Here is a 23,870-nt window from a genome sequence, read left to right as displayed (position 1 = left end):
TGTCAGGTTCTTATGACAGGCTTACTTTGTTCATTTTTGACAAATGTCTACCAAATACCATAGACTTAATAACTATAGTTTGTCTTAGTCTATCTGTTCAAGTACAAATGGAATTCCATGAAAAGGGTTACTTCAGACCCCAACTGAAATAACTGCATTTCTGAAAAAAACCATCATGTTTTGATATGTGCTTTATACATAATTCTCATTTTATCACTCAGGTTATTGAAGACGTGTACTCAGGATGTTGAGATATAACTTTTACAGCTTCATTAAATACACTCAAGTGAAACTGCCATTTTTAAAAAATTCAAATAAATGGCAGTGAAAAATGCAATCAGTACTACTTGTACAGTGTGTGGCACTGCCTTGATTTATGCCAAGTGACAGCAGTTTTACCTACCATTGCTTTTGCACCATTTATGCAAATATCCAATGTTAGTTATAAGTTCTTTATACATCTTGTACTCAATTCTGTCAACTCTGTACACTGCAAATAATTTTTCCTAGTCTGTGGTCTTTTTGTTATCTTTTGAAGAAATTTTCAATTCAATTTTAATGTTCCATTTGTCTTCTTTTCTTTTATGGTTTGTTTTTTGACCTAGGAAATCTTTGCCTAATCTAAGGCCACCAAAATGGTCTTCTAGAAGTGTTTTAACTACTTTTGGGTCTATGACTCATTTTTAGTTACTCTTCGTGTATGCTTGTTTTTCCAAATAAGTATGTCAGTATCATCTTTTGAAAAACTTAAAAATGGCTTAACTTTTATAGATGTTGTTAGATTTGGCTTGCTAATATTTTCAGGATTTTTGATCCTATGTTCATGAGGACCACTGTCCTGTTATTTTCTTGTTTTGTAATGTCTTTGTCAAGTTCTAGTATCAGACAACACTGGCCTCATAAAATAAGTTGGAAGTATTCCCTCCCCCTCTACTTTCTGAAAAACTTTGTATAATTATGCTTGGTATTATTTCTTCGTTGAATGGAAAAATTTATAAGAGGAACTATATGGGATTGGAGTTTTCTTTGTGGGAAGATATTTCATAATAATTTCAATTGTATTCATAGATGAGAGGCTATTCAGGTTTTGTCTCTTCTTGTGTCAGTTTTGGTGAGTTTTATTTTCCTAATTGTTCTGTCTTAAGTTGTCAAATTTACTGGCATAAAAATGGTCATAATTTTGCATCCTTTTAAGTAAGGTAAGATCCATAGTGTCAACTCTTCCTTCATTCCTGATATTTGTGATTTGTAATTTCTCTGGTTTACTTGATTGGTCTAATTAGAGATCTACTGATTTTGTTGCTCTTTTGAGAAACAGATGTTGGTTTCATTGATTTTCTCCATTCTTCTTACACATTGTTGACTTTTACACTTTATAATTTCTATCTATTTAATTTGGGTTTATTCTTATCTAGAAAAAAGATTAAGAGAACTTTAGACCACTGAATTTGTATCTTTTAAAATTTTCTAATAGAAGTACTTAAATCTATCATTTTCTAACAATTTTTTTAAAAATTGAAATGATACAAAGTATGAGCCCTGACCATAACAAAATTAAACTAGAAATCAGTAAAATAAAGCTCCCTGGAAAATCTCCAAGTATTTGGATATTAAGAAAAACACTCCAAAAAAAATTCAATAGTCAAAATGTAAATTAGAAAATCTTTGAAGACAATAAAATTGACAAATCTCCAGCAAGACTGACAAAGATAAAAAGAGAAAAGACACAAATTACCATTATCAGGAATAAAACAAGCGATAGCAATTTAGAACTTGAAGACATCAGAAGGATAATGAGGAAATGCCATAACCTCTATACACTAATTTGACAGTTTAGATGAAACAATTCCTCAAAAAATACAAGTCACCCAATATGAAATAGATAATTTAAATAGCCCAATAACTATTAAAGAAGCTGTACTCATTTTACCCGCCCCCCCCAATCTCTAGGCCCAGATGGTTTTGCAGGAAAATTCTAAAGAATTAACACCAATTCTATACAACCCTCCAGAAAACAGAAGAGGAAACATTTCCAAATTCATTTTATAAAGCTAGTATTTACCCTGAAACCAAAAAGTAGAAGAAAAAAAACAAAAACAAAAAACCCTACAGAATAATGCCCCTCATGAATATTCACAAAAATCATGATCAAACTATTAGCAAACAGGATCCAGCAACAGCTAAAAAGAAATATACATCATGACCTAGTGGGGTTTATTCCAAGGATACAAGGCTTGTTTAATGTTCAAAAATTAAGCAATGTAAATTTATAACATTAACAGGTGTAAAGAAAAAGTCATCTGGTCATATCAATGCAGAAAAAGCATTTGAGAAAATTCAACACCCATCCATGACAAAATTATGATCAAACTTGGAATAGAAGGGAACTTCTTTAACTTGATAAAGAGTATCTATCAAAGGCCTAGAGATAACATTATATTCAGTGGTGATAGATTGAATGCGCCTAATTTTGGGGAAAAGGCAAATATGCCAGCTCTCATCACTCTTATTTGCAAATGACATGACTGTGGGAGTACTGGCCTGTTAGATTACTCCACCACATGGAAGAGGGATTCTCAAGTCTTTGCTTTTGCATTTGCTGTTAGCATACATGAAATACCAAAACAAAAATACAAGGAATCCTTTCTTCAAATGTTGGCGGTTCTTCCTAAAGATAATTTTCACATGTTGTGCATACTAGTCATCCAGACCTCTTTTAAATTTACTATGTACAATTAATGCAGATGTTTGAGCTGTCAGAGAGGTAGTGTATAATAGGTTCTGGAGACCAACTACTAAGATTTGTATCTTGGCTCTGCTATTCACTAACTGTATGAACACTGTGGGCAAGTTTCTTAACGTCTCTGCTCAATTCAATTTCGTCAGTTATATAGTGCTGATGACAACAGTTACTTACCTCACTGGATTATTACTAGGATTACTAGGATTAAGTGTGAAAGTGTGCAAATGAAAATAATGTCTGATGTATAGAAAAAGCTCAATAAATATTAGTTACTCATATTATTGCAGATGTTTGAAACAAATGTTCCCATTCCCCTTAATGTGTTCCCTCTAATCAAAGAATAATGACATTACTCACAAAAATTTAATGTTTGGGGATTTCCAACACAAAGCAAACAAATAGAAGACTTGTTAGCAGAGGAAACAAAATTAGTACATATGCAAAATATTCAATCCCGTAAATTACTTATAATTCAAATAGCAATTAAATACCATTTTATAACTAGTAAATTAGAAATATTAAAATTAACAGCCAGGTCTGACTAGGTTTTAGTCAACAGGCATACATAATATATTGGTGACAGTGTGAACTGATGTAATTCTTTTTGGCAAATGATTTGCAAAACATTTGAAAAGAATTATACTTACGTCTATTGCATGTGATACTGGACTTCCTGTAACTCAGCATTTTCAGCTTTGTCTCCTTCTCCTCCCACAGTGGACAGAACTAATTCCATATTGTCTTTTCAATGTGCCCCACAGTATTGGTTACCTGGGTGTTATCTGACATGCTCAGATATGATATGAGGATGAAGGATGAGAAGTATTAAACCCAGGCCAGGAAGTATGAGCATACATTAGGAAAAGAAAACCACAAAGAACTGAGACTCAAGTATTAAGAAATGTGGGGCCAAAATAACATACCCAAGGTCAGATTAGATCGTGTCAGAACTTTCAAGATTTGGAGTTTGGAACACATGGTTCTAGGGACATACTAAGAGATACTAAGAACCATATATAGTATTCTTACAGTGTTTATTAGTGCCATCTTTTGAAATCTTAAAGGAAATTCATGGTTTTAAGCTGGAAAGCAGAGGACCCTAAGAAATATAATAATCATCAAATTTTGAGTCCTTTTGGTAGAACAGATGGATCTATTTATTTATATATATTAGCTCCTATATTCTCACTCACCAATAGATTGTTATTGATTGGATTATGAAAAGGCTGACAAAAATCTTTGAAATTAGGAGACTTCAGATAAACTTGCAACAGAGAGCAGCATGCAACATACCTTTCTCCCAAGCTTTTATTAAAATACTCATGTTTTTAAAAAGACAAGACTGCACAGACCAATTACTAAGCATACAGAAACATGATATTCAAACATCATTAAAATGACAGAAATCTTTTAAGATCTGCTTCCCATCTGAGTCTAAATCAAGGATTTGGCATTGTCCTCAAGGAACTAACCACAAATAACTCAGTCCATGCCTAATAGCTTTCTTTGTGTTCCTTTTGTTGGTCCAGCTACTTGCTTTATAATTCTTCCTTACCTGAATGACATTATTAGCAATAGAAAACACACAATTATTACCGTAGGAATTAGCTAATTATTAAAAGCTGATTATCAGCTATATTTATACTATAATTTAATTTCATCTGTTTCTTTGTAATTTTGCTTTTACATACAAAATTTACCACCAAATATGTATCTCTGGCTCCCTAATATATAAAAGACTTGTGTAAGAAAAAACATTTGATGACATACATAAAATCACAATCCCAGTAATTGGACCATAGTTAACACTAATTCAGAACAGAGGAATTTATGCTCATTTATAAGTGATTATATAAAGGAAGAGAAAATGGGTTAGGTAACAAAATGATTAAATTTTTTATATGAACAAATTACATGAATCCCAAGTTCTTAAAAAGTTTATGTTTAAAAAATAAGTCAAGGTGAAAGAATAAATTTGTACTTTTAACTTCCATATGTGATCATTTGGGTCCTTTTGCCTTGGATTTGGTTTCCTTCGGAACTTTTCCATTTTGACACTGAGTAAATCTGGCTACTGTAGAAACACCATCCACAAACTTGGTTTTGAAAAGGACGTTTGCATTGTTGAACATACCTTCCTTTAGGGACACCACAATGAACTTTAGGGAAAAAGAAAAACAGCATAAAGTACTTTTGGCAGTATCCTTGAAGAAGTTCACTCTTTTTATACTGGGGTTAAGAATCATTGGAGATACTGTGATTTTGTTATTGCTTTAAATGCTTGGCTCCATGCATATGCACATCCTCAAATGCAAGTAACAAATAGTTATTATTAGGCACCTCAATGAATTCTTTCCATAGGCAGTTTTAGGAGTCTCTTAATTTTACTTTGAGTACTTCATTACCCAAGTTACTATCTTCTGCTGGTTGGCTGCTTGTTGCTATCTTCTCCAGTTAGTATCACTAGTCTTGTTGCTAGCTCTAAATGCCACTGTTAGCTGCTAAAAAACTGCCACAATAAATACACAGTCTATGATAACTATGGTAAGTGAAGCCTCCCAGAATTGTTCAATGCATTATCTATACAATCATATTTAGTAGCCTTAGTTCCTGCAGCAACAGTTCAATAAAAACAAACTGTTTTTAGCTTCAAGGGTTTTTTAAATCACTTTCTAGGAGGAATGAAGAGTACCCCATCAAGTGCCACATGATTTTCTGATATATTTTTCAGGTGTATCCTTGAAACAGTCTTGTTTTGATTGTGCATCTTCTGGCAGCTAGCTAGAGAAAATAATTACCCTAAAAAATTCCAAATTACAAAAAAATTAGATTCTCCCTCATGTTACAACCTATAATTTATAATTCCAGGCTCTTTTCTTTAATAAGAGACAAAACCCTCTTTCCTTCTATACCCATTTGAATAGAAATATATTTAAAGAGATACATAACACCTTAGTATTCCTCAATCCTGAATATCTTATTTATATTGACCATAACTAAAAAATAGTTTTAGAAAACAAACACTAGAACTATTCTGAGACTTTTTTTGGTTCTTACCTGAGAATGTGTGAAATGAGTACGTAGCATCTGTCCAATATTCTGAGTATGAGAAAGATCCAAGGCTGCATCTACCTCATCCAGGATGTAAATTGGGGCAGGTTTGAACAGCAGCATGGACAGTATTAATGACAAAGCCACTAAAGACCTAAGAAAAGAAGGCGGAAAGAAAAGCTGTCAGAACTTGATTTTACCACTTTTTACCAAAGCACTGAAGCAAATCTGCTATCCTGTTACTATTATGAATAGTGCCGATTTAGCTGAAAGATAGTTATAGAAAAAAGAATCTTAAGTTTCAAACTTGAAAACTTTTGTTTCATTAAAATGTTTTTTACTTTAGCTTTCCATTTTTCCCTCTCTTCAACAAGTTTTATTTTGAATAAAACAGGTATATATTCTTCTTTCCTGTCAGATAATTAGGATGTTATATTTGGCACCTAACTTTAAGAAAAGATCATATTAGTGTTAATAGTTTTCTCTTTCTCTCCCTAAAACTCTTTTTCAGTTCTTTTCTACATCCCCGTTAACTATAGCTGTTTTTGTTCTAGTCTGGAATGAAGAAATATAACAATTCTTATATTTTTCTTAAATATTTCATTAAAAAGCCTTGTTTATTGTAAAACAAATGTTTAGAATTATTTAAGAATAGTATTAAAATTACAGTAACATCTGTAGCACACTTAATTCTATAACTTCAAATATCTCCTGGCATGCAGCACTGCAGTAAATAGTCAGTCTAATGCTTACTGTATTCCAATAGGGTGTTTAATAAGAAACATGTAAGTGGGGAAAAAAAATTGTGTGTATAAGTAGAGGGGGTCTAGGAAGGTGAAACCAAAATTTCTAGCAAAGGAAATGAACGAAACAGTACAATAAAAACCAAACAAATTGATCTTTACTGCTATAGAGGGTAGCTGAGGTCACTCAAGAAACCTAAAATTACTTTTCAGTGTCTTTCTCTGTACCAAATATTTAAGGCACTGAGCTTAAAAACAACTCAACAGTTAAACTACTATGCTGGATTATGGTATATCTGAAAATAAGTTTATATCATCTTAATTATGGAAATAATTTTTAGGTTTCAGTAAGAAAATAGGCATACATTCTCTATTTTCCTCAACAAATTTTGTAGGACTTTGGCAATAACAATTAAAGATGCTGTGATCTAAATTGTGGAATTCAACTTTGATTGACAGGCAGCAGAAGCTGTCTTTTTTGACTTAAAATACTTTGGAATTTTATCAATAATGAAAAATAAAGAGTGGACTTCTATTCATAAAAGACAAAATATTTCATAAGAGAAATTAACAGGTCTTAGTATTTTCTACATCCATAAGAGAAGAGTTACATGATGGCATAGAGCACATGAGAACAATTTAAGAACTGTGGACTGTACATCCTGCAGGGGAAAAAATACAAAATTAATAAGCATCTTCAATTATATTGATAGTCACAATTTTCTCTCAGGAGGTTTTAATTATTTGGCTCTCTGAAGTTAAGAAGTTAGGCCAAATGACTTTCTAAGTTTCTCTCAATATACTGATTGTCTGAATCACGTGTAAGGCTGGGAGAAACTTCCCTGAAGCCCAGAACATGCCATTTCCAGTACTCTTCTTTCATTTATGTAGATCCAAGTTTCCATTTGGTATCATTTTCCTTTCACCAGAGAACTTCCTTTAACTTGTACAGTTCTGCTGGAATCAAATTCTTCCACCTTTTGTTTTTCTGAAAAAATATATTGCCTTCAATATGAAGAATATTTCTACTAGATACAGAATTCTAGGTTGACACATCTTTCTTTTAGCACTTTATAGATGTTGTTCCAGACTTCTGGCTTGCATAGTTTTTTGGGGTTTTTTTTAACATCTTTATTGGAGTATAATTGCTCTACAATGGGTGTTAGTTTCTGCTTTATAATGGCTTGCATAGTTTTTAACAAGAAGTCTAAAGTCATTCTTCTTTGTTCCTTGGCACTTAATATGCCTTTTACCTCTGACTGCTTTTAAGATTTTTCTCCTAATCACTGGTTTTCAGCAACTTTATATGACATGCCTTGCTGTGTTACTGTATGTGCAGGAAGCAGGTGTGTGCATTTATTTATCTTACCTGAGGTTCACATAAATCAAGTATGTGGGTTTACAGAAGTCATCAAATCTGGAAAATCTGGGGCCATGATTTTTTTATGTTTTTTTCTGTTTTACCTCTTCCTCTCCCTTTGAAACTCCAATTACATGTATGTTAGATCTCTCAATATTGTCCCAAGGGTCACTGAAGCTCTTTTTGTTTTTACAGTTTTGTGTTTCTAAGCTTGGCTTGGCTTGAATAGATTCTATTGATATGTTTTCAAATTGAGTCATCTTTCTTTTATTCTGTCGAATCTGTTGTTAATTTTATGCAGTAAACTTTTCCTTTCAGGTATATTTTTTATCTCTAGAAGTTCCACTGGATTCTTCGTTGACAGCTTCCATTTCTCTCATCACATTCTTTTTTTCTTGTAAGTAGTTAATGTAACTCTTTAACCTCCTTGTCTGCCAGTTTCATCACCTGTCATTTCTGGGTCTGTTTTTCCTCTAGGTTATGAATCATATTTTGTTGATTTCTGTCTAGTAATTTTTATTAGATGCTGAACACTGTGATTATGTTGTTTAGTCTCAACTTTGTTGTCTGTCTTTAAAGCATCTTGGGCCTGCAATGAACCTTTGCTAAGGGGTGTCTAAAATAGCCTTCACTTTAGGGGTAGTGAAAATGTAATTCTAATGTGTAGCTCTCTGGGGCTTCCCCAAATTCTAATCTGTTTCCTTCATTTAGTAAGACTACTGGGCTTTGTGTGGGTTTCCCTCCCTGCATCTGCAGTCAAAAAATTGCTCCTAGGGAGAAAGCTAGGGTAAATGCTGGACTCAGCATTTTTGTTTCATTTCTCTCAGGTATCTCCTGGGTTATCCATTTTCCAATGTCTGAAAGTAATTGTTTCTCATGTATTTTGTCTAGTTTTCTAGTTGCTAATCCTTATTTCTACTTTGTTGCCTACTATGTTAATCAAATGTCCTAACTAAAATTTGTAGTCTCACATATTAGGCTCCTTAAATTCTACATGCAAATATAGCAAAGCAAATCTGAAATAAAATTAGGAGGCAATGAGATGTTGGACTCTAATAAAATAAGAGGATTATTGCAAAGGGATTACTTACTCACCTCTGACCACCACTAAGTTCAGTTAGGTTTTCTTTCCAAGTATTTCCTAAGGCAACCTTAAACTCCAGACCATCCAAGACATTTTGCCCTTCTGGTGGTGCAAGCATAGCATTAGCACCGGGCAAAAGAGTGGAAAAAATAGATCCAAAGTCCTTGTTCACCTGGATAAAAAAATGATATTAAAATATCAGAAGGTTTTCCAAGAACCAAATGATGTGTATATACGCAAACCAGCAGGAGCATTTTGTTGTCTGTTACCCTAGCTCTGAGGTTGGCAAGTTATGGTCCATGTGACAAATCTGGCCATGCCCGTTCATTTATGTATTGTCTATGGCTGCCAGCAATATAGTCTAGTGGTTGCAACACAGACTATATGGCTCTGAAATACTTATCTGTCCCTTTACAGAAAGAGTTTACTGAGCTTTGCTCTAACTTCCAGGGGAAACTAGAGGCTATACCTCTAACTCTACCATGAAGTTTTGATACAACAAAAGGCCATGGTTGCCGGAATCCTCAGAGACACACAATTGGATAATATAGGAGATTGAACTTTCAGCTGGAGAAGAAAAACAAAAACTTTTTGGCATAAAATGTTCTCTTAAAAAATTTGTTTTCTGCTGACTGGTATGGTAAGGCCTGTGGTTATCAGCTAACTTTAAGAAGGCTAAGATCAGGGTGAAGTCTAGGAGAAAAAGAGGCATGAAATCAAACCAGATCTGTTAAAGGTGTTCAATGGTTCTTTTCTATGCTTCTTCTCAAAGCCAAAGAAGTTAAGGTATCAAGGGACAGGAACAGGATTGAGCCCCAAAAGAAAAAGGCTAAAGAAGCTATTTGGCCCTTTCCCATAAAGGCTCAGCAGAATATTACACAGAGATTTAGGACCAATATTCTAGACTGTAACTGAGTAATTTTTGTGCATACACACTTGATCAATGCCTTGAGAATTCAGCCATCTGTCTTCAAAGACATGACTAATAATCTTAGAGAGTTCAGCAGACAAAATTGAGAATGTATAAATGCACACACACATGTGCACACACACATGAGGATTTGACATCCATGTTCTCTAGGGAAATCTCCACCTTCAAGTATAAAATTCAAGTGCAAATACACTTTTTATGAATATTTGTAGTAATAAGGAAATCTAGACATAAACAGTCTCCAAATATAAATTTACTAAGGAACACATATCTTAAGAACAACTGCACACATGCTAATACCCTACACAGAGAAAGTAGATTCTAGTTTTATCTGGGATAGATTTCCAGAGCTAGGCAAGGTTCATCACAATGAGGAGAGGATCACTGTCTTTTCTAGGAGAATGACTGACAGAAGATAGCATAGTATTTATACATACCCTGTTCTTTTTAAAATTTTTTGACCAGGCAGGAGAGAGGCAGCTCAAAACTAGACTACTAATTGCTACTAAATCCCAAAGATGACCATGGATCCCATGTGGAAATTCCTCCAAAAGGGAAAAGACAAACTTATCAGTTAATGGGTAGAGAAGAATATAGATAAGAAATAAACTGAATTTTGAAATTCCAATAAGGCTAAGAAGGAAACAAAAAAGCAAAAAACACAACCAGTGCCTAAAATACTCTGGCTTTGTGAATCAACTATACTTGAAGCCATAAGGAAGTAATGTAATGCTGATAATAATAGTACCTACTTCATTAGGTTACTTTGAGAATTAAGTGAGAAAATTAATAGGAGAATAGTGCCTGACATATATCATAAGCACTCAATAAATTTACTTGCTTTGGGAGAACTTTAGAGACTGGGGAAAAATCAGTTTAAAAGATAAATTTGTACTCACACTAAATCCAGGAACCATGGGGAAAACAAAAGACAGGATCTCTCAGATCTAGTGTTAAATCCACATATTGTCCAAAAATAATGGGGCCAACTTTTTGCAAGCATTTTTAAAAAGACAAATACTACAGGGAGACTGAACAATGAAAATAAGTTGTAGAGCGGGAAAAACAACGCAATTGAAAGACATAATTGTTCTGTCATTACCAAAAATAAAGTTCCCGAAGAATTAAAAAGAGAAAAAGAGGTAAGGTGCCAGTTAAATCCCAGAGGCCCAGGCTTGTTAAAGTACCAAACAGCATAGTAACTATGGAATCTTTTGAGGAGGAGTCTTTTTCTATGGTAGATACAGGAAAACTTCACAGAAGAGGCTAAGGAATTATCCTAAAGGAGACAAATCTATGCAGCCAGGGAAGTAGAAATAATAGTAAAGAACCTTGAAATCTGCCAAAGTTGTCATAAAACAAAACAAAAATGGTAATCGGGCTTCTGTTGCATATGAATCCTGGAAATGAATACTGAACTTCCTTGTTTATTACCCAGTTCTACTTCTTAAAAAGCAACAAAAGGCAATTTTAACTTTAGTTCTAATTAGGAAAAGCAAATTCCACTTTTTCTACCTTTTGACTGTTAGGATATTAGGCTATTTCACCTTTCTAAGCTTGTTTCCTCATTTGTAAAATAGAGATAATAATTATCAAAGTTATGGAATTAAGATAATTCATGTAAAATGACAGAACTGCTCTTAATTATAATTATAAAATTAATATTACTTTATAATTATGTAATTATTAATCTAACATGTATAAAAATCCTTTGCTAAAAACCTAAGAATGCCTAATACTTATGAATTCTGAAATGCAATTAATTTATAAGTGGTAAGAAATACACAATCTTGCTATAGAAACATTCTTAGAACTAATATTTGACCTCTGTGAGTCTGGGCAAGAGAAGCTGAAGAGCTAAGAACTGAAGGGGTCCTTTGGAGAGGTTTTCCAACAGTTAGAGCTTCCCCAATGTGAAACAGATAATGCTTCCAGTTTTAAGCAGAGGATGAGTGGAACTATAGCAGATATTTGGAAGAAATCTTAGATACTGTCCAATATTAGAACCTATGATCTCATAAGAAGGAAAGAGGGTAAACAGTAACCCAGACCCGGCAAACGATGTAAGAAGGAAAAATGTAGAAATCTAGAAAATTAGAAATTTAATATAGCTTAGGAACCAGAGAAGTAGACTATGAGAGCATGATGGAATGACACAACTTAACTTTGCAAATCAGTAGTAAAGTCCAAAAGGACAAAATGCTTTAAAAAGCCTGCAAGGTTTTAATTAAGGTCTGAGCTGTGCTTCAAACAAAAATTAGCTATTACAAATTCATCTTAGAGTACAACCCTATTGACTTTATCTTTCATCCTTTCCTCATACAGAATAAATGATACAATTTTTGGCTCAAATACCTTTTGCCAAGCAATATTTAGGGCTTGGTTTTTCTTCTGGTCAAGGTCTTCTATAGTTGCAAGGATTTTGGATTTGTCATTTTCTACAATTCTCTTCTTCTTCATCAAGTCATTATACTAGTAAGATAAAAGGCATACTTAATTGGGAAAACACAATTTCCTTTATATTCTAGAATTCAGTCAAGAATAAAGAGATTTCATTATTTTTGTATGCAATATATACAACTCCTATTTACCAAAAAGATATACTACATTGAGTATAATGTAAGCCAAATTAAGGAAAGTAAATATATCATCTATATGTAAAATTCAATTACTATAATTGAGAATTTATAGGACAAGCTGTTGAAATATTTTGACTCCACTAATATTCCCTTATCTTCCTAGCAGCCAAGGCAAAAAGAAAATTTGTCATATGTAAACTCAAAAGTAGCCCTGCATGCTTAAGAAGCAAGGTCAGTCTTAGCAGTGACACAAATAAAATTTTAATTCTTCACCATGATGTATAAAGTCCTACATAAATTGGATCTTATTTATCTCTGAATTTTTGGCATCACACTCCTCCCCAGGCTCCAGCCATATGGTCTCTTTTTTTCAGTTTCGTGAACATAATAAGCTCACTGTATGTAGCCTTATGGCCCCTGCATTGTTCGTCCTCTATTTCTGACATAACAGGTGCCTCAAGTTTCCACTCAAACATCACATCTTCAAAGTAGCCTTCCCTGGTTAATGTAGAAATTTACTGAAAAAAATCCTGAGGGAGGCAACAGAGGGAGAATAAACCATGAGCAGCAGCAAAACTTTCTAAAAATCCTTTTAACTTATTTCTCCTCAAAGCCTCACATTTCAAGGAGCTTCAAATTCTCCGTGAAAAACTCCAAGGAAACTCTAGTTTCCTTGCCATCCCTCTCCTTTGTGGAGAGGAGGTTTTAGGAGCTTGGCCATATTTTTATCCTATTCCTTGCTAATTCCGTACAGTTTCTTATATGTGGTGACACAAAATGTAACAAAAAACAAAAGGCCAGCTGCTGATCAACAATAGAGCCTTCCTCTCTGGTAAAGAGATGGGAGTTGGTAAATTCTTTTAAAAAAATATTAGCCCCAGTTATCATTATCTAATGGAAGCAAACAAGTAAAAGTAAACAAGTTTCATGATGTTAAGCAGCTCAAATTCAGAAAAAAATATTTCCTTTCCAAAAAGGTGCCATATATTGCAAAGCTTTAATGGAGAAATGTAAACCAGCAGGAACATTTTATAGAGAGATCACAGCATGTGCATTATTAGACTGTTCAGCATCTAACATAATATAGATTCTCTGTAGACACTAATGTCAATAACAATTTAAAAAAACCTGTTACCAAAAAATTTGTTAAAAGTGATTGAGCTCATAAGTATTTCCATCTTTACAGAGCTCTCATTAACTCTGTTATACAAATTCAAACAGAATTTTACAGAATTAAAGAAGGTATAATATAAAATTACTCAGATTGCTATTTCCTATGGAGCCATCAAGAATAGGAACTGCTTTCTCCTTTGGGTTTTCCTAGAGACATGCAGACTATAAAAGGTAGGGGAGATGGATAACATTATCAAGTAACTGAGAGCATTAAAACAGAGAAGATGCTGCTGCATTTACAGATTAGTAAAACAGTGTTTATGTATATAACAATCTTAGCCATTTACTTATGTGATGGCTCCAGTATATACTGGAGTCAAAGGAAGACAGGAGTTATGGAGTGGCTGACCGTGAGGAGGCAGACAGCAGGACACAGGTGTCCCCCACTTTTCCAAAGTTTGCTTTACACCCCTACTTTTATAAGAAAAGGTAAAAAGCACAAATAGTGTTCAGCATGTGTCTTGCAGTGGCCCTTAGAGATGCAGCACACACCCCGAGCAGGGAGAGCGGCACCATCAAGCTCCTCACAGGGAACACCATTAAGCATCTCAGCATTAAGCCGCCAGAGCCTTGAACTGTGTCGATGAGCATCTGTGCTTTATCTCAGTTTATTTTGTGCATCTGTTAGCAAGGTGTGCCCTAAGGTAATTGCTTCTTTGCTTTATACCATTTCACAGGAATAGTTTCACAGGATTGGTGCTACTTTTGGACAGTGGGGGAAACCTGTACTCTATTTTTCAAAATCTTTCAAAAAGGCAAGTGAAAGAAATGATAGAAATGTGAAGAGCTAACATGACCAAAAATGTTGTTTTTATTTACACCAAAAATAAGGAGTTGGAAAAGTCATTCAAGGTAAAACAGAATATATAACTGATGATGCAAAAAGAATGAAATAAGAAAAGAAATAACTGAAAAGGGAGAAAGAGAAAACGCAAAGAAAACAAGTTATCAAAAGCATCAAGTAAAAGATTGACTCTAATAATCGCCTCAGGTTATATGAAGCCATCAATGCTACTCTTATTCTGAAGTGGCCAAATAGTCATAGCAAAGTGACTTACCCGCTCTTCAGCTTCTGTCAGTACATTCATAGCTCTCATATTGACATTTCTTCCTAGTTTCTCCTTCATTTCTTGCAACTTATGAAGTCTCTGACCAGCTTCTTTTGGGTTGTTAGTTTTGAAATCATAGGTGCTATTGGGTTGCCCAAAGAGGTGTTTCTCTGCATTAATCCAGTCATAATCTTTCAACATTTTGGACACCTAGCCACATGTGATAATGATAATAGAATGATATCATTGCTTACAAACCTTTATTTAAAAATTAGTTTCTTAAATATTTACTAATTTTAAACCAAACATTTGGGAAAAAAATCCCACAATGACACATTTGGAAAAAATGAGATTCACTGTTGACAGTGAACCTATAATAAGTATGAGTATTTTTACCTGGAGGATAGGTAAGAAACTTGAGACTATATAGAAAAAGATCTTCCAATTACTCAAGCATGAGAGTAAGAGCCAACTCAAGAGAAATAGTTACAAAGTGTGTGTGTGTGTGTGTGTGTATACACAGACATACACATATAGAACATCTCCATTATAATGAAATACAAGATGAGGCTCCAGATTTTACCAAATTCAATCTATTGCTTCAAAAAAAACAACTTGTGAAAGTTAAAAGTCTTATAAGAATACTTAAGTCACAGATCTGGTAAAATCATGGAAGCCCAATCCTGAGTGATATCTAATAATTCTTCTGGAAATTATAATCTAAGTAAAAAACTGTCCTAAATATTGACTCTATCCCCTTGCCACCCTCTTTTGACAAGGCACAGTAAAATACTTCTTCATATAATATAACCAATTAAAGTTTTTTTAACTATAGTGCTTAAGGAAGACTTTCTTCTACTAGAATTGTTCAAGGTTGGTTCTGACTGGTAGAATCTAATCCTCATCAATCATCCTTATTAATTCCATAGGTACAGTCTCACCACTAGAATCCAAAGTAAAATAATCATTTCTTTCCTGCTGATCTATAAGCTCTATGAACACATTCTGTGTTCATGTTGCTCATTCTTATATCTTTAGTGCCTGGCATAGTATGCAATAAATATTTGACAAACTATGTATTTCAAAGAATCCTTGACTTTTTAGCCGTTCCACTTACAAGTCCTTCCTTCTACCCCCTTCCCTTAACTGTAAATAAAATCCCCTAGCAATCACCAATACTAGCATTTTCAATTATAAAAAAACATTAACAGTAATATTAGCATTGGTAATAATTCAGTGAATCCACTAATAGGAGGCTACTAGGAAAGCAATACTAATAAAATACTAGGATATTATGACGTGGCCATAAAAAAATGTTTTTTAAACCAAGTAATGAACCTGAACAGATACTCATGGCTCTTTCAGAGAGGGTGGAAGACTGTTTTGTATGTTCTTATCTTTTTGGAATTAAATCTCTTGTATTTTTATGATGTTAAAAAGATTTAAAAGGCACCAAACTGTTACACACCAGTAAGAAAACATGCTGAGTGAATTACTAAGACCACATAAATGCAATCTCTTAACTAAACAACGAATTTCTACAAAACCATGTATTTTCTCTGAAGTACTTAAGGCACTGTGACACATAAAAGAAAAAAACTTCAAGAGTGACCAAAAAACTGTGGGATAACTTCAAAAAGATAACTGCTTGGCAAAACATCAGATTTCAAATGAGGCTGCTAAAACTGACTATACCCGATCCTCATAAGGGCATCCAGAAACCATTTAAGACGTTATTTTAGAAGTTGCCTGTGTATATTTCTCTGTGAGTTCCCTAAATTCAATTTGCAGTAAGGTAAAGAATATATATAATTACTACTAACACATTAATAACTAGTTCTATGAGCAACTGGGGATAAAAACCAGTCATTTCCATAGGAGACCACTAAATACTTGGTTAAAAACATCTTGGAAATGGAATAAACACCTGAAATTAAATTTAAAAATAAAACATTTTTGCCTCTTGGTGATTGCTGAGGGGCAGTTAACATAGTTGTAAGCCTCAAAATTATGTTACACAGTAGTTCTGCCATTTATAGTAAGGTCTTCATTGAGCAGTTTACCAGAATATTTCAACACAGAGGCAAAAATGTGCTCAAGGGTAAAAACGAACAACACAATCGTGCCTTTGCAGCAGCATCTTCAGCTTCCCGTTTATGTTTGCTGATGTTGTGGTCCAGTTCCTTGATTTTAAGCTGAGATTCATTGTTTTGCTCCTTATGTTTTGCTACTTCTGCATATTTAGCTTTAACTATGCTGTCTTGGGCTGTTATCACTTCTTTTTGCTTGGTCACCTCTTCTTGAGCTTTATTTACTAACTCCTAAAACAGATAATTAGAAGACAACATATAGCAAGGTAAGATGGAGACATTTTTAGTTTACTGAAAGATCATCTAACAGACTTCTGGGCAAGATGGCAATGTGATTACAGACAGGTAGTCATCTAACCCTCTACATTTTATATCCCCATTAAAATGACTAATGAATTTACAGGTAAGTGAAAACTTGTATTAACACTAGAAAAAAAAAGGGAAGAATGTATTGTTGTTCACGCTGAAAGCAACAATGTTTCTGCAAGATACAGTGTAATTGGGATCACCTCAGGGAGGGGGACTACCCCCCGCCCCGGGAGGTGGTCCTGCGCCGTCCACCGCCCTGTGAGGTCTCTCAAAAAAGTGGCATTTGGGGGAGTTTACAAGATAATCTGACAGACTCCCAAATGACATTTATTAGGAGGGGCAAAGAACAGGGGTGGAAGCAAGTAAGCTGGCATTTGTTCCTTTCCCTTCTACAGAAGTAAGCCATAGGGACTTTACCAGTGGCAGTAGAAAGTCAGTGTTTCGTTCTAGCAGAGGGATCAAAACGGAGATATGGAAGAGGAAGAGAAACTTTTTTGAAGAAATGGATCTGTGGCACAAAGGAAAACTTCTTGCTTTGACTCTTACTATCCCCCACCTCCCGAGGCTGAAATCATTCAACCTCCAAAGTGATAATGACAGCTGGGATTTAGTCTATCAACTCTCACCTCCTCCCCCTCAAACCTCTTTGCTAGATCTTAAAAGTCCTTCTGGTAAAGATATGGTCACAGACTCACACAAATGTCTGAAAACAAAAAAACCTAGCTCAACTCAGATTTAGGTAGAGGGAAAACAGATAAGTAGAACAACCTGCTAAAAGACTCTGAGGAAGAACAGATCTCTGTAAGTGATGAAAAGCACCAGTAAAAATTTAGGAATTTTTTAGGCATGCTCATTAGAAAACAAGATCATTTTGAGCAGTAAATGATACTTGACATTATGGTTAGGTTATTAATGTGCCATAAATGCTTTAATTTCCTTATAATGTTTAATTTGTCTCACTTAAGGTCCTTTGCAGGAGGAAGATAAATCACAGCATTCAGCTAAAAAACCCAAAACAAAAACCCATGACAAAATCGTGTTTATGAAGAAGATTCCCTCATGCCTACAGGTTGAAGATTGCATCGCGGGTATGACTGTTTCAATCTTTACAATGGTAAGAAAAAACAAGGAAATCTATCACTTAAAATTGAGCAAAAATAAAATTTTAGTTTTGTTTGAACCTAATTAGTTAGTAGGCAATTTCTCTTCTTAGCTCCCTGAGAGTGTCCTTAGTTACTCTTATCAGCAAATGGAAACAATTTAGAATGTAAAGACTGAAAGAACCACCTTTACAAACTAAGTGATCCACTTTATAATTTTCCATAAAGAGAAATGGATGCCCTCTTAATAGAAATATGTACATGTTTTGATTTTATCTTTATTTAGATAAAGGAAGAAGTGGCTTATTTTACTTCCACATTTCTCTTTAGAAACATGACATCTAATTTTTAAAAATTCCACAACATGATGTCCATGAAAGATGGTAGAAAATATGGAGGAACGAGATGAAAAATGAGATTAAAAGACAAGTCAGAAGGCAGAAAGAAACTGTAGAAAGTGTACTCAGCAACACAAAACACAAGCTGAAAAGCATTTCTATCCCTTATCTTCAAAAAGAGTAAAGAATTGTTATTCTGCTATTGGTATGATAAATAATGTGTTTAAAAAAACAACAAAACTTGAATTTAACCACAAACAGAATGAAGAGGAAGGAACTACTTTCTAAAACACTGCACGCTACAACAATTAAAACAATCATCTCAAGGGAAAAACAACAGAAAATGTAAAAGCTGATGACAAAAGGCAAAAACACACTTTACTATAATGTAGGTAAAATGGATGGAACTCCCGTTAAAAGCTGTTATATTTTAGTTAACATGAAGATCAATGATATATTACTTACAAAAACAGTATCTATATAGCCACACAGCAGAACACTTAAAAATGAAAGTTATATTGAAAAAACAAAAGTGGGTACACTTTGTACAGCATGGTGACAATATTTAATAACTACTGTATATTTGAAAGTTGCTAAGAGTACATCTTGAAGTTCTCATCACAAGAAAAAAAATTCTGTAATTATGTATGGCTACTAGACTTATTGTGATTGTTTCACAATGTATGCAAATATTGAATCATTACATTGTACACAGGAAACTAATATAAATGTTATGCTAATTATATCTCAGTTTTAAAAAGCAGGAGTAGAAATAATATGAAATAAAACAGAATTCAAGTTCAGAATTAAAAAAAGGGTTAAGAGGGTATCCAATACTCATGAGGGACCATTTCTAATATTTGTAGGTAACAGAAATGTCTTCGTAACATTTGAGAGCCTCTCAGCCCCAAATCCACCCTTTACTTCCTGCTTCTGAGATGGGGACATTTCTCCCTTGCCAGATGCAACAGCATGAAGCCTCATCAGTAAAGGATGCTATAGGGTCACTGTAGAAGGAAGGGGCTTTACTTCCTGGTCCAATGTGCTTTTCTCAAAGGCAAGCTTGTCATGCAGGGGCTAGCAGCTTTCATGGCTTCCCCTGGCATCCCAGCTTGTCCACAAGCTGGGCACCTCCCCATGGCATCCTGGAAAGCTATTTCCCAGCAAGTGCCCCTGTGTAGCACTTTCCTATGCATGATTTCCCCTAGTACTCCACCAAACTCCACCACCAGTGGGCCACAGTTATCTTCTCCAAGTAGATGTGGTTCTCAGCCCTGCAGGTAAAATGGGGCTCCTTTCCAGATTTGTTCCTTGCAAGGGTGCACTGCCTCAGCCTTATGGGTAACGCTGTTCCCTGTATCTGCTGTTCGTATAGTCTTTAGAATTTTCTTTATCTCTTAGCAATCAATGCTGCATCATTCCAAACTCCTGTTATAGTTAATAATTTTTATTTAAACTTTGCCTGGTCAAACTACTGTGTAGTTTTTGTCTTCTGAATAGACCTGGACCAAAACTATTAGTAATATTTCAGGTCTCTTTCTGGATTGGTAATCATTTTAACTCATCATGACAGGAGTGAAGAGACTGAGACCTCTAAAGTCAAACATCTTCAAGCCACCATTTCAGAAGTAGATTAACATCTGTAATTTCTCTAATACGGTTAGTAAATCTTACCTTATTTTTAGCCACCTCAGCTGCCATTACTGCAATCTGACCTTCATAGGATTTGATAGCTTCATTTACAGCTTCAAGCTGTTGTTCATTGGATGCATGCTCTCTCTTGAGCTCTTCTAGCTCCAGGGTGATAGCTTCAACTTCCTATAAGAAACACAGCATCTGGGCATTCAACAGGTTATTAACTACTGAAAGATAAATACATGCATGTCAACAAAATTAGTAAGATTCTCAAGCAAGTAAGACCCATAGCTTAGTTACTCAACTACCAAAACATGTAAGCTACTTCCAAAGAAGAAAGAGGAAAGGAAATTTATTTTTCTATATTAAAAAAAAGACAAATGTACATACAATTTTTATGGGTTCAAAGAACTTTGTATAAACTATATCCTTTATCCTTTTATTCCTATAGGGATAAACAATATACAGTTCTACATAGCAGATAAATTAACAGAGGTAAAGCCTTTTAAAAACAATTATTCAGTGACAAAAAAATTAGTTTCTTAACTTTCTTCTTTCCCATTATAGCCTTTAGTTCTTTAGAAAATACTGTGCAAGCTATGAAAGAATCATAAAGTGGGTTAAAAAACAAACAAACAAAAAAACTATGAACAAAAGTTAGACTTAAGTGAAATTGTACAGAATAGTGATTGAGCACAGCCTCTGTAGACAGAAAAACGCAGGTCAAATTCCAGCCTTGGCACTATCCAAAAGATATAATCAGATATCACCAGTCTATGATCGAATAGCACTTTGTATATATAACATGCCTGGTCTTACATCATTCTTTCAGTGTATGTATGTTCACAAAGATGATCAAACAGAAATGTCAACAGTGAATCTCTGATACGACACAGCTCTGCGTACATGATATAAGCTTTGTTCCACTCTTGAATGAAACATTTACCAAAAGGCAACTTTGCTCTTTCTCCAAAATTAGCAAGCCAATGCAACCCCTATTCAAAATTACATAACACTTAATTCCAGGGTTTGAGTAAAGCATATTTTAATTTGACTCGTAAGATGTGTAATGTGTCTCCTAAAGAAGTACATCTCACTTTTGGATTTTGTGATAAATACCGATGAATAAGGCCAAGGCCAACCAGTGGTGCTCTACCACCTTCAGTTCTATTCTGAGGTTAAAAGATTAGTTCCATTTCAAAACAAAGTTATTACCTGTTGTTTTTCTTTCATTTTCTTGGTAGAAGCATCTGCCTTAGTTTTGGCACAATCTAGTTTTTTCTGTGCATCCTTCAGTTCTCTCTCTCTTTCAGCTTCTGCGTTTTTCATTTTATTCTCCAATACTTCATATTTTTCTTCTGCTTTTTTTTGAATTTCTTTGGTGTTTTTTAAGGTCTCCTCACTTTCCTCTACATCATAAAGCAGATAAATATGCCTATGTGAGGTCTTCCAACAACTATTAACAGGTATAGATATTAATGGCTTACAAATTCAACTTTTAATAGAAGAAAAGGTATGGAAAGTTGGAGCCAAGAGTTTAAAAAAAAATCAACTGTTCTAACCTTATTCTAGAAATGGTATATTGAAACACAGATCATGCCTAAAAGCCATACTTGAAATATCTAATGATCTGTAAAGAAATTATTTCCAATCACATGAAATTGAGTAACATAAACTTTACCTACAACTTAACTTATAAAAAGATCACAGACCATCGTTTTTTTTATATGACTGTATGCTTCCTAACATCAGAACTGAGTGTGTAACTAACTATGGTATTTTCTTTTTATTTTAGTTAAAAGAAAGCTTACACAGCAAGATCCTTTTTGACCCACCTCCTAGAGAAATGGAAATAAAAACAAAAATAAACAAATGGGACCTAATGAAACTTCAAAGCTTTTGCACAGCAAAGGAAACCATAAACAAGACCAAAAGACAACCCTCAGAATGGGAGAAAATATTTGCAAATGAAGCAACTGACAAAGGATTAATCTCCAAAATTTATAAGCAGCTCATGCAGCTCAATAACAAAAAAACAAACAACCCAATCCAAAAATGGGCAGAAGACCTAAATAGACATTTCTCCAAAGAAGATATACAGACTGCCAACAAACACATGAAAGAATGCTCAACATCATTAATCATTAGAGAAATGCAAATCAAAACTACAATGAGATATCATCTTACACCAGTCAGAATGGCCATCATCAAAAATATCTAGAAACAATAAATGCTGGAGAGGGTGTGGAGAAAAGGGAACACTTGCACTGCTGGTGGGAATGTGAATTGGTACAGCCACTATGGAGAACGGTATGGAGGTTCCTTAAAAAACTACAAATAGAACTACCATATGACCCAGCAATCCCACTACTAGGCATATACCCTGAGAAAACCATAATTCAAAAACAGTCATGTACCAAAATGTTCATTGCACCTCGATTTACAATAGCCCGGAGATGGAAACAACCTAAGTGTCCATCATCCGATGAATGAATAAAGATGTGGCACATATATACAATGGATTATTACTCAGCCATAAAAAGAAGTGAAATTGAGCTATTTGTAATGAGGTGGATAGACCTAGAGTCTGTCATACAGAGTGAAGTAAGTCAGAAAGAGAAAGACAAATACTGTATGCTAACACATATATATAGAATTTAAGAAAAAAAAATGTCATGAAGAACCTAGGAGTAAAACAGGAATAAAGACACAGACCTACTTGAGAATACACTTGAGGATATGGGGAGGGGGAAGGGTAAGCTGGGACAAAGCAAGAGAGAGGCATGGACACATATACACTACCAAACGTAAGGTAGATAGCTAGTGGGAAGCAGCCGCATAGCACAGGGAGATCAGATTGGTGCTCTGTGACGGCCTGGGGGGGTGGGATAAGGAGGGTGGGAGGGAGGGAGATGCAAAAGGGAAGGGATATGGGAACAGATGTATATGTATAACTGATACACTTTGTTATAAAGCAGAAACTAACACACCATTGTGAAGCAATTATATTCCAATAAAGTAAAAAAAAAGAAACCTTACAGTTTACTTCATAAGCAAGCTTACTTAGTGTTACTTGCTCCTTTATTTTTATTCAAGGAATCTCTTATTATAGAGAAGCACTGTGAGAACATGTCTAGGATGAAGCATAGTAAACATATTACCTCTAAATTTATAAATTTAAAAATAAAAAAGTAAGATAGAATGAGCATGTTATGGTCACAACTGACATACGCTGTTAAGCGTTAGGACCTAGGTACAAATATAACCCTAAAAGCCATGATTAGACAATTTCCTATACTACTTTTCATTGTAGAAATGTCATTCCAAGAAATCAAAAGAGAAATAAAAAAATACTTTGTCACAAATGAAAATGGAAATACAACATACCAAGACTTACATCATATGTAGCAAAATCAGTTCTAGCTATGAGTGAAGTTCATAGCAAAGTTCATAGCCATAAATGCCTACCTCAAGAAACAAGAAAAATCTCAAACAGCTTTACACCAAAAATCTGTTGTGTTTCTATACACTAAAGAATCCCATTTACAACTGCATCAAAAAGAAAAACAAACAAAGCCCAAAGTTAGCAGAAGGAAGAAAATAACAAAGGTCAGTGTGGAAATAAATGAAATTGAGACTAAAAAGAAATAGAAAAAAAAATTAATGAAACTAAGAGCTAGTTCTT

At 34.3% G+C, this 23,870-nt stretch overlaps 1 protein-coding gene across 4 annotated transcripts in view; it reads right to left on the bottom strand.

The window, feature by feature from the left end:
• Nucleotides 1–2,010: 2,010 nt before the first annotated feature.
• SMC2 (structural maintenance of chromosomes 2) overlaps nucleotides 2,011–23,870 on the bottom strand; it is a 54,940-nt gene continuing 33,080 nt past the window's right edge. For 3 of the 4 annotated variants that reach the window (XM_081236399.1, XM_081236398.1, XM_081236400.1), the window contains 8 exons: nucleotides 21,401–21,594; nucleotides 20,225–20,368; nucleotides 16,840–17,034; nucleotides 14,723–14,923; nucleotides 12,268–12,384; nucleotides 8,993–9,153; nucleotides 5,801–5,948; nucleotides 2,011–4,902 (listed from right to left, as the gene is read on the bottom strand). In XM_081236399.1, coding sequence (XP_081092525.1) covers nucleotides 4,744–4,902; nucleotides 5,801–5,948; nucleotides 8,993–9,153; nucleotides 12,268–12,384; nucleotides 14,723–14,923; nucleotides 16,840–17,034; nucleotides 20,225–20,368; nucleotides 21,401–21,594 — 1,319 coding nt within the window. In that variant the 3' untranslated portion in view covers nucleotides 2,011–4,743. The remainder of the gene's footprint in view (nucleotides 4,903–5,800; nucleotides 5,949–8,992; nucleotides 9,154–12,267; nucleotides 12,385–14,722; nucleotides 14,924–16,839; nucleotides 17,035–20,224; nucleotides 20,369–21,400; nucleotides 21,595–23,870) is intronic. The other variant, XM_081236397.1, reaches the window with a different exon arrangement.

This window comes from Mesoplodon bidens, assembly GCF_964165515.1.
Source record: "Mesoplodon bidens genome assembly, chromosome: 6".
NCBI classification, from domain to species: domain Eukaryota; kingdom Metazoa; phylum Chordata; class Mammalia; order Artiodactyla; family Ziphiidae; genus Mesoplodon; species Mesoplodon bidens.
Note: the sequence above shows the minus strand (reverse complement) of the source record. Positions and strands in the feature narration are given on the sequence as shown.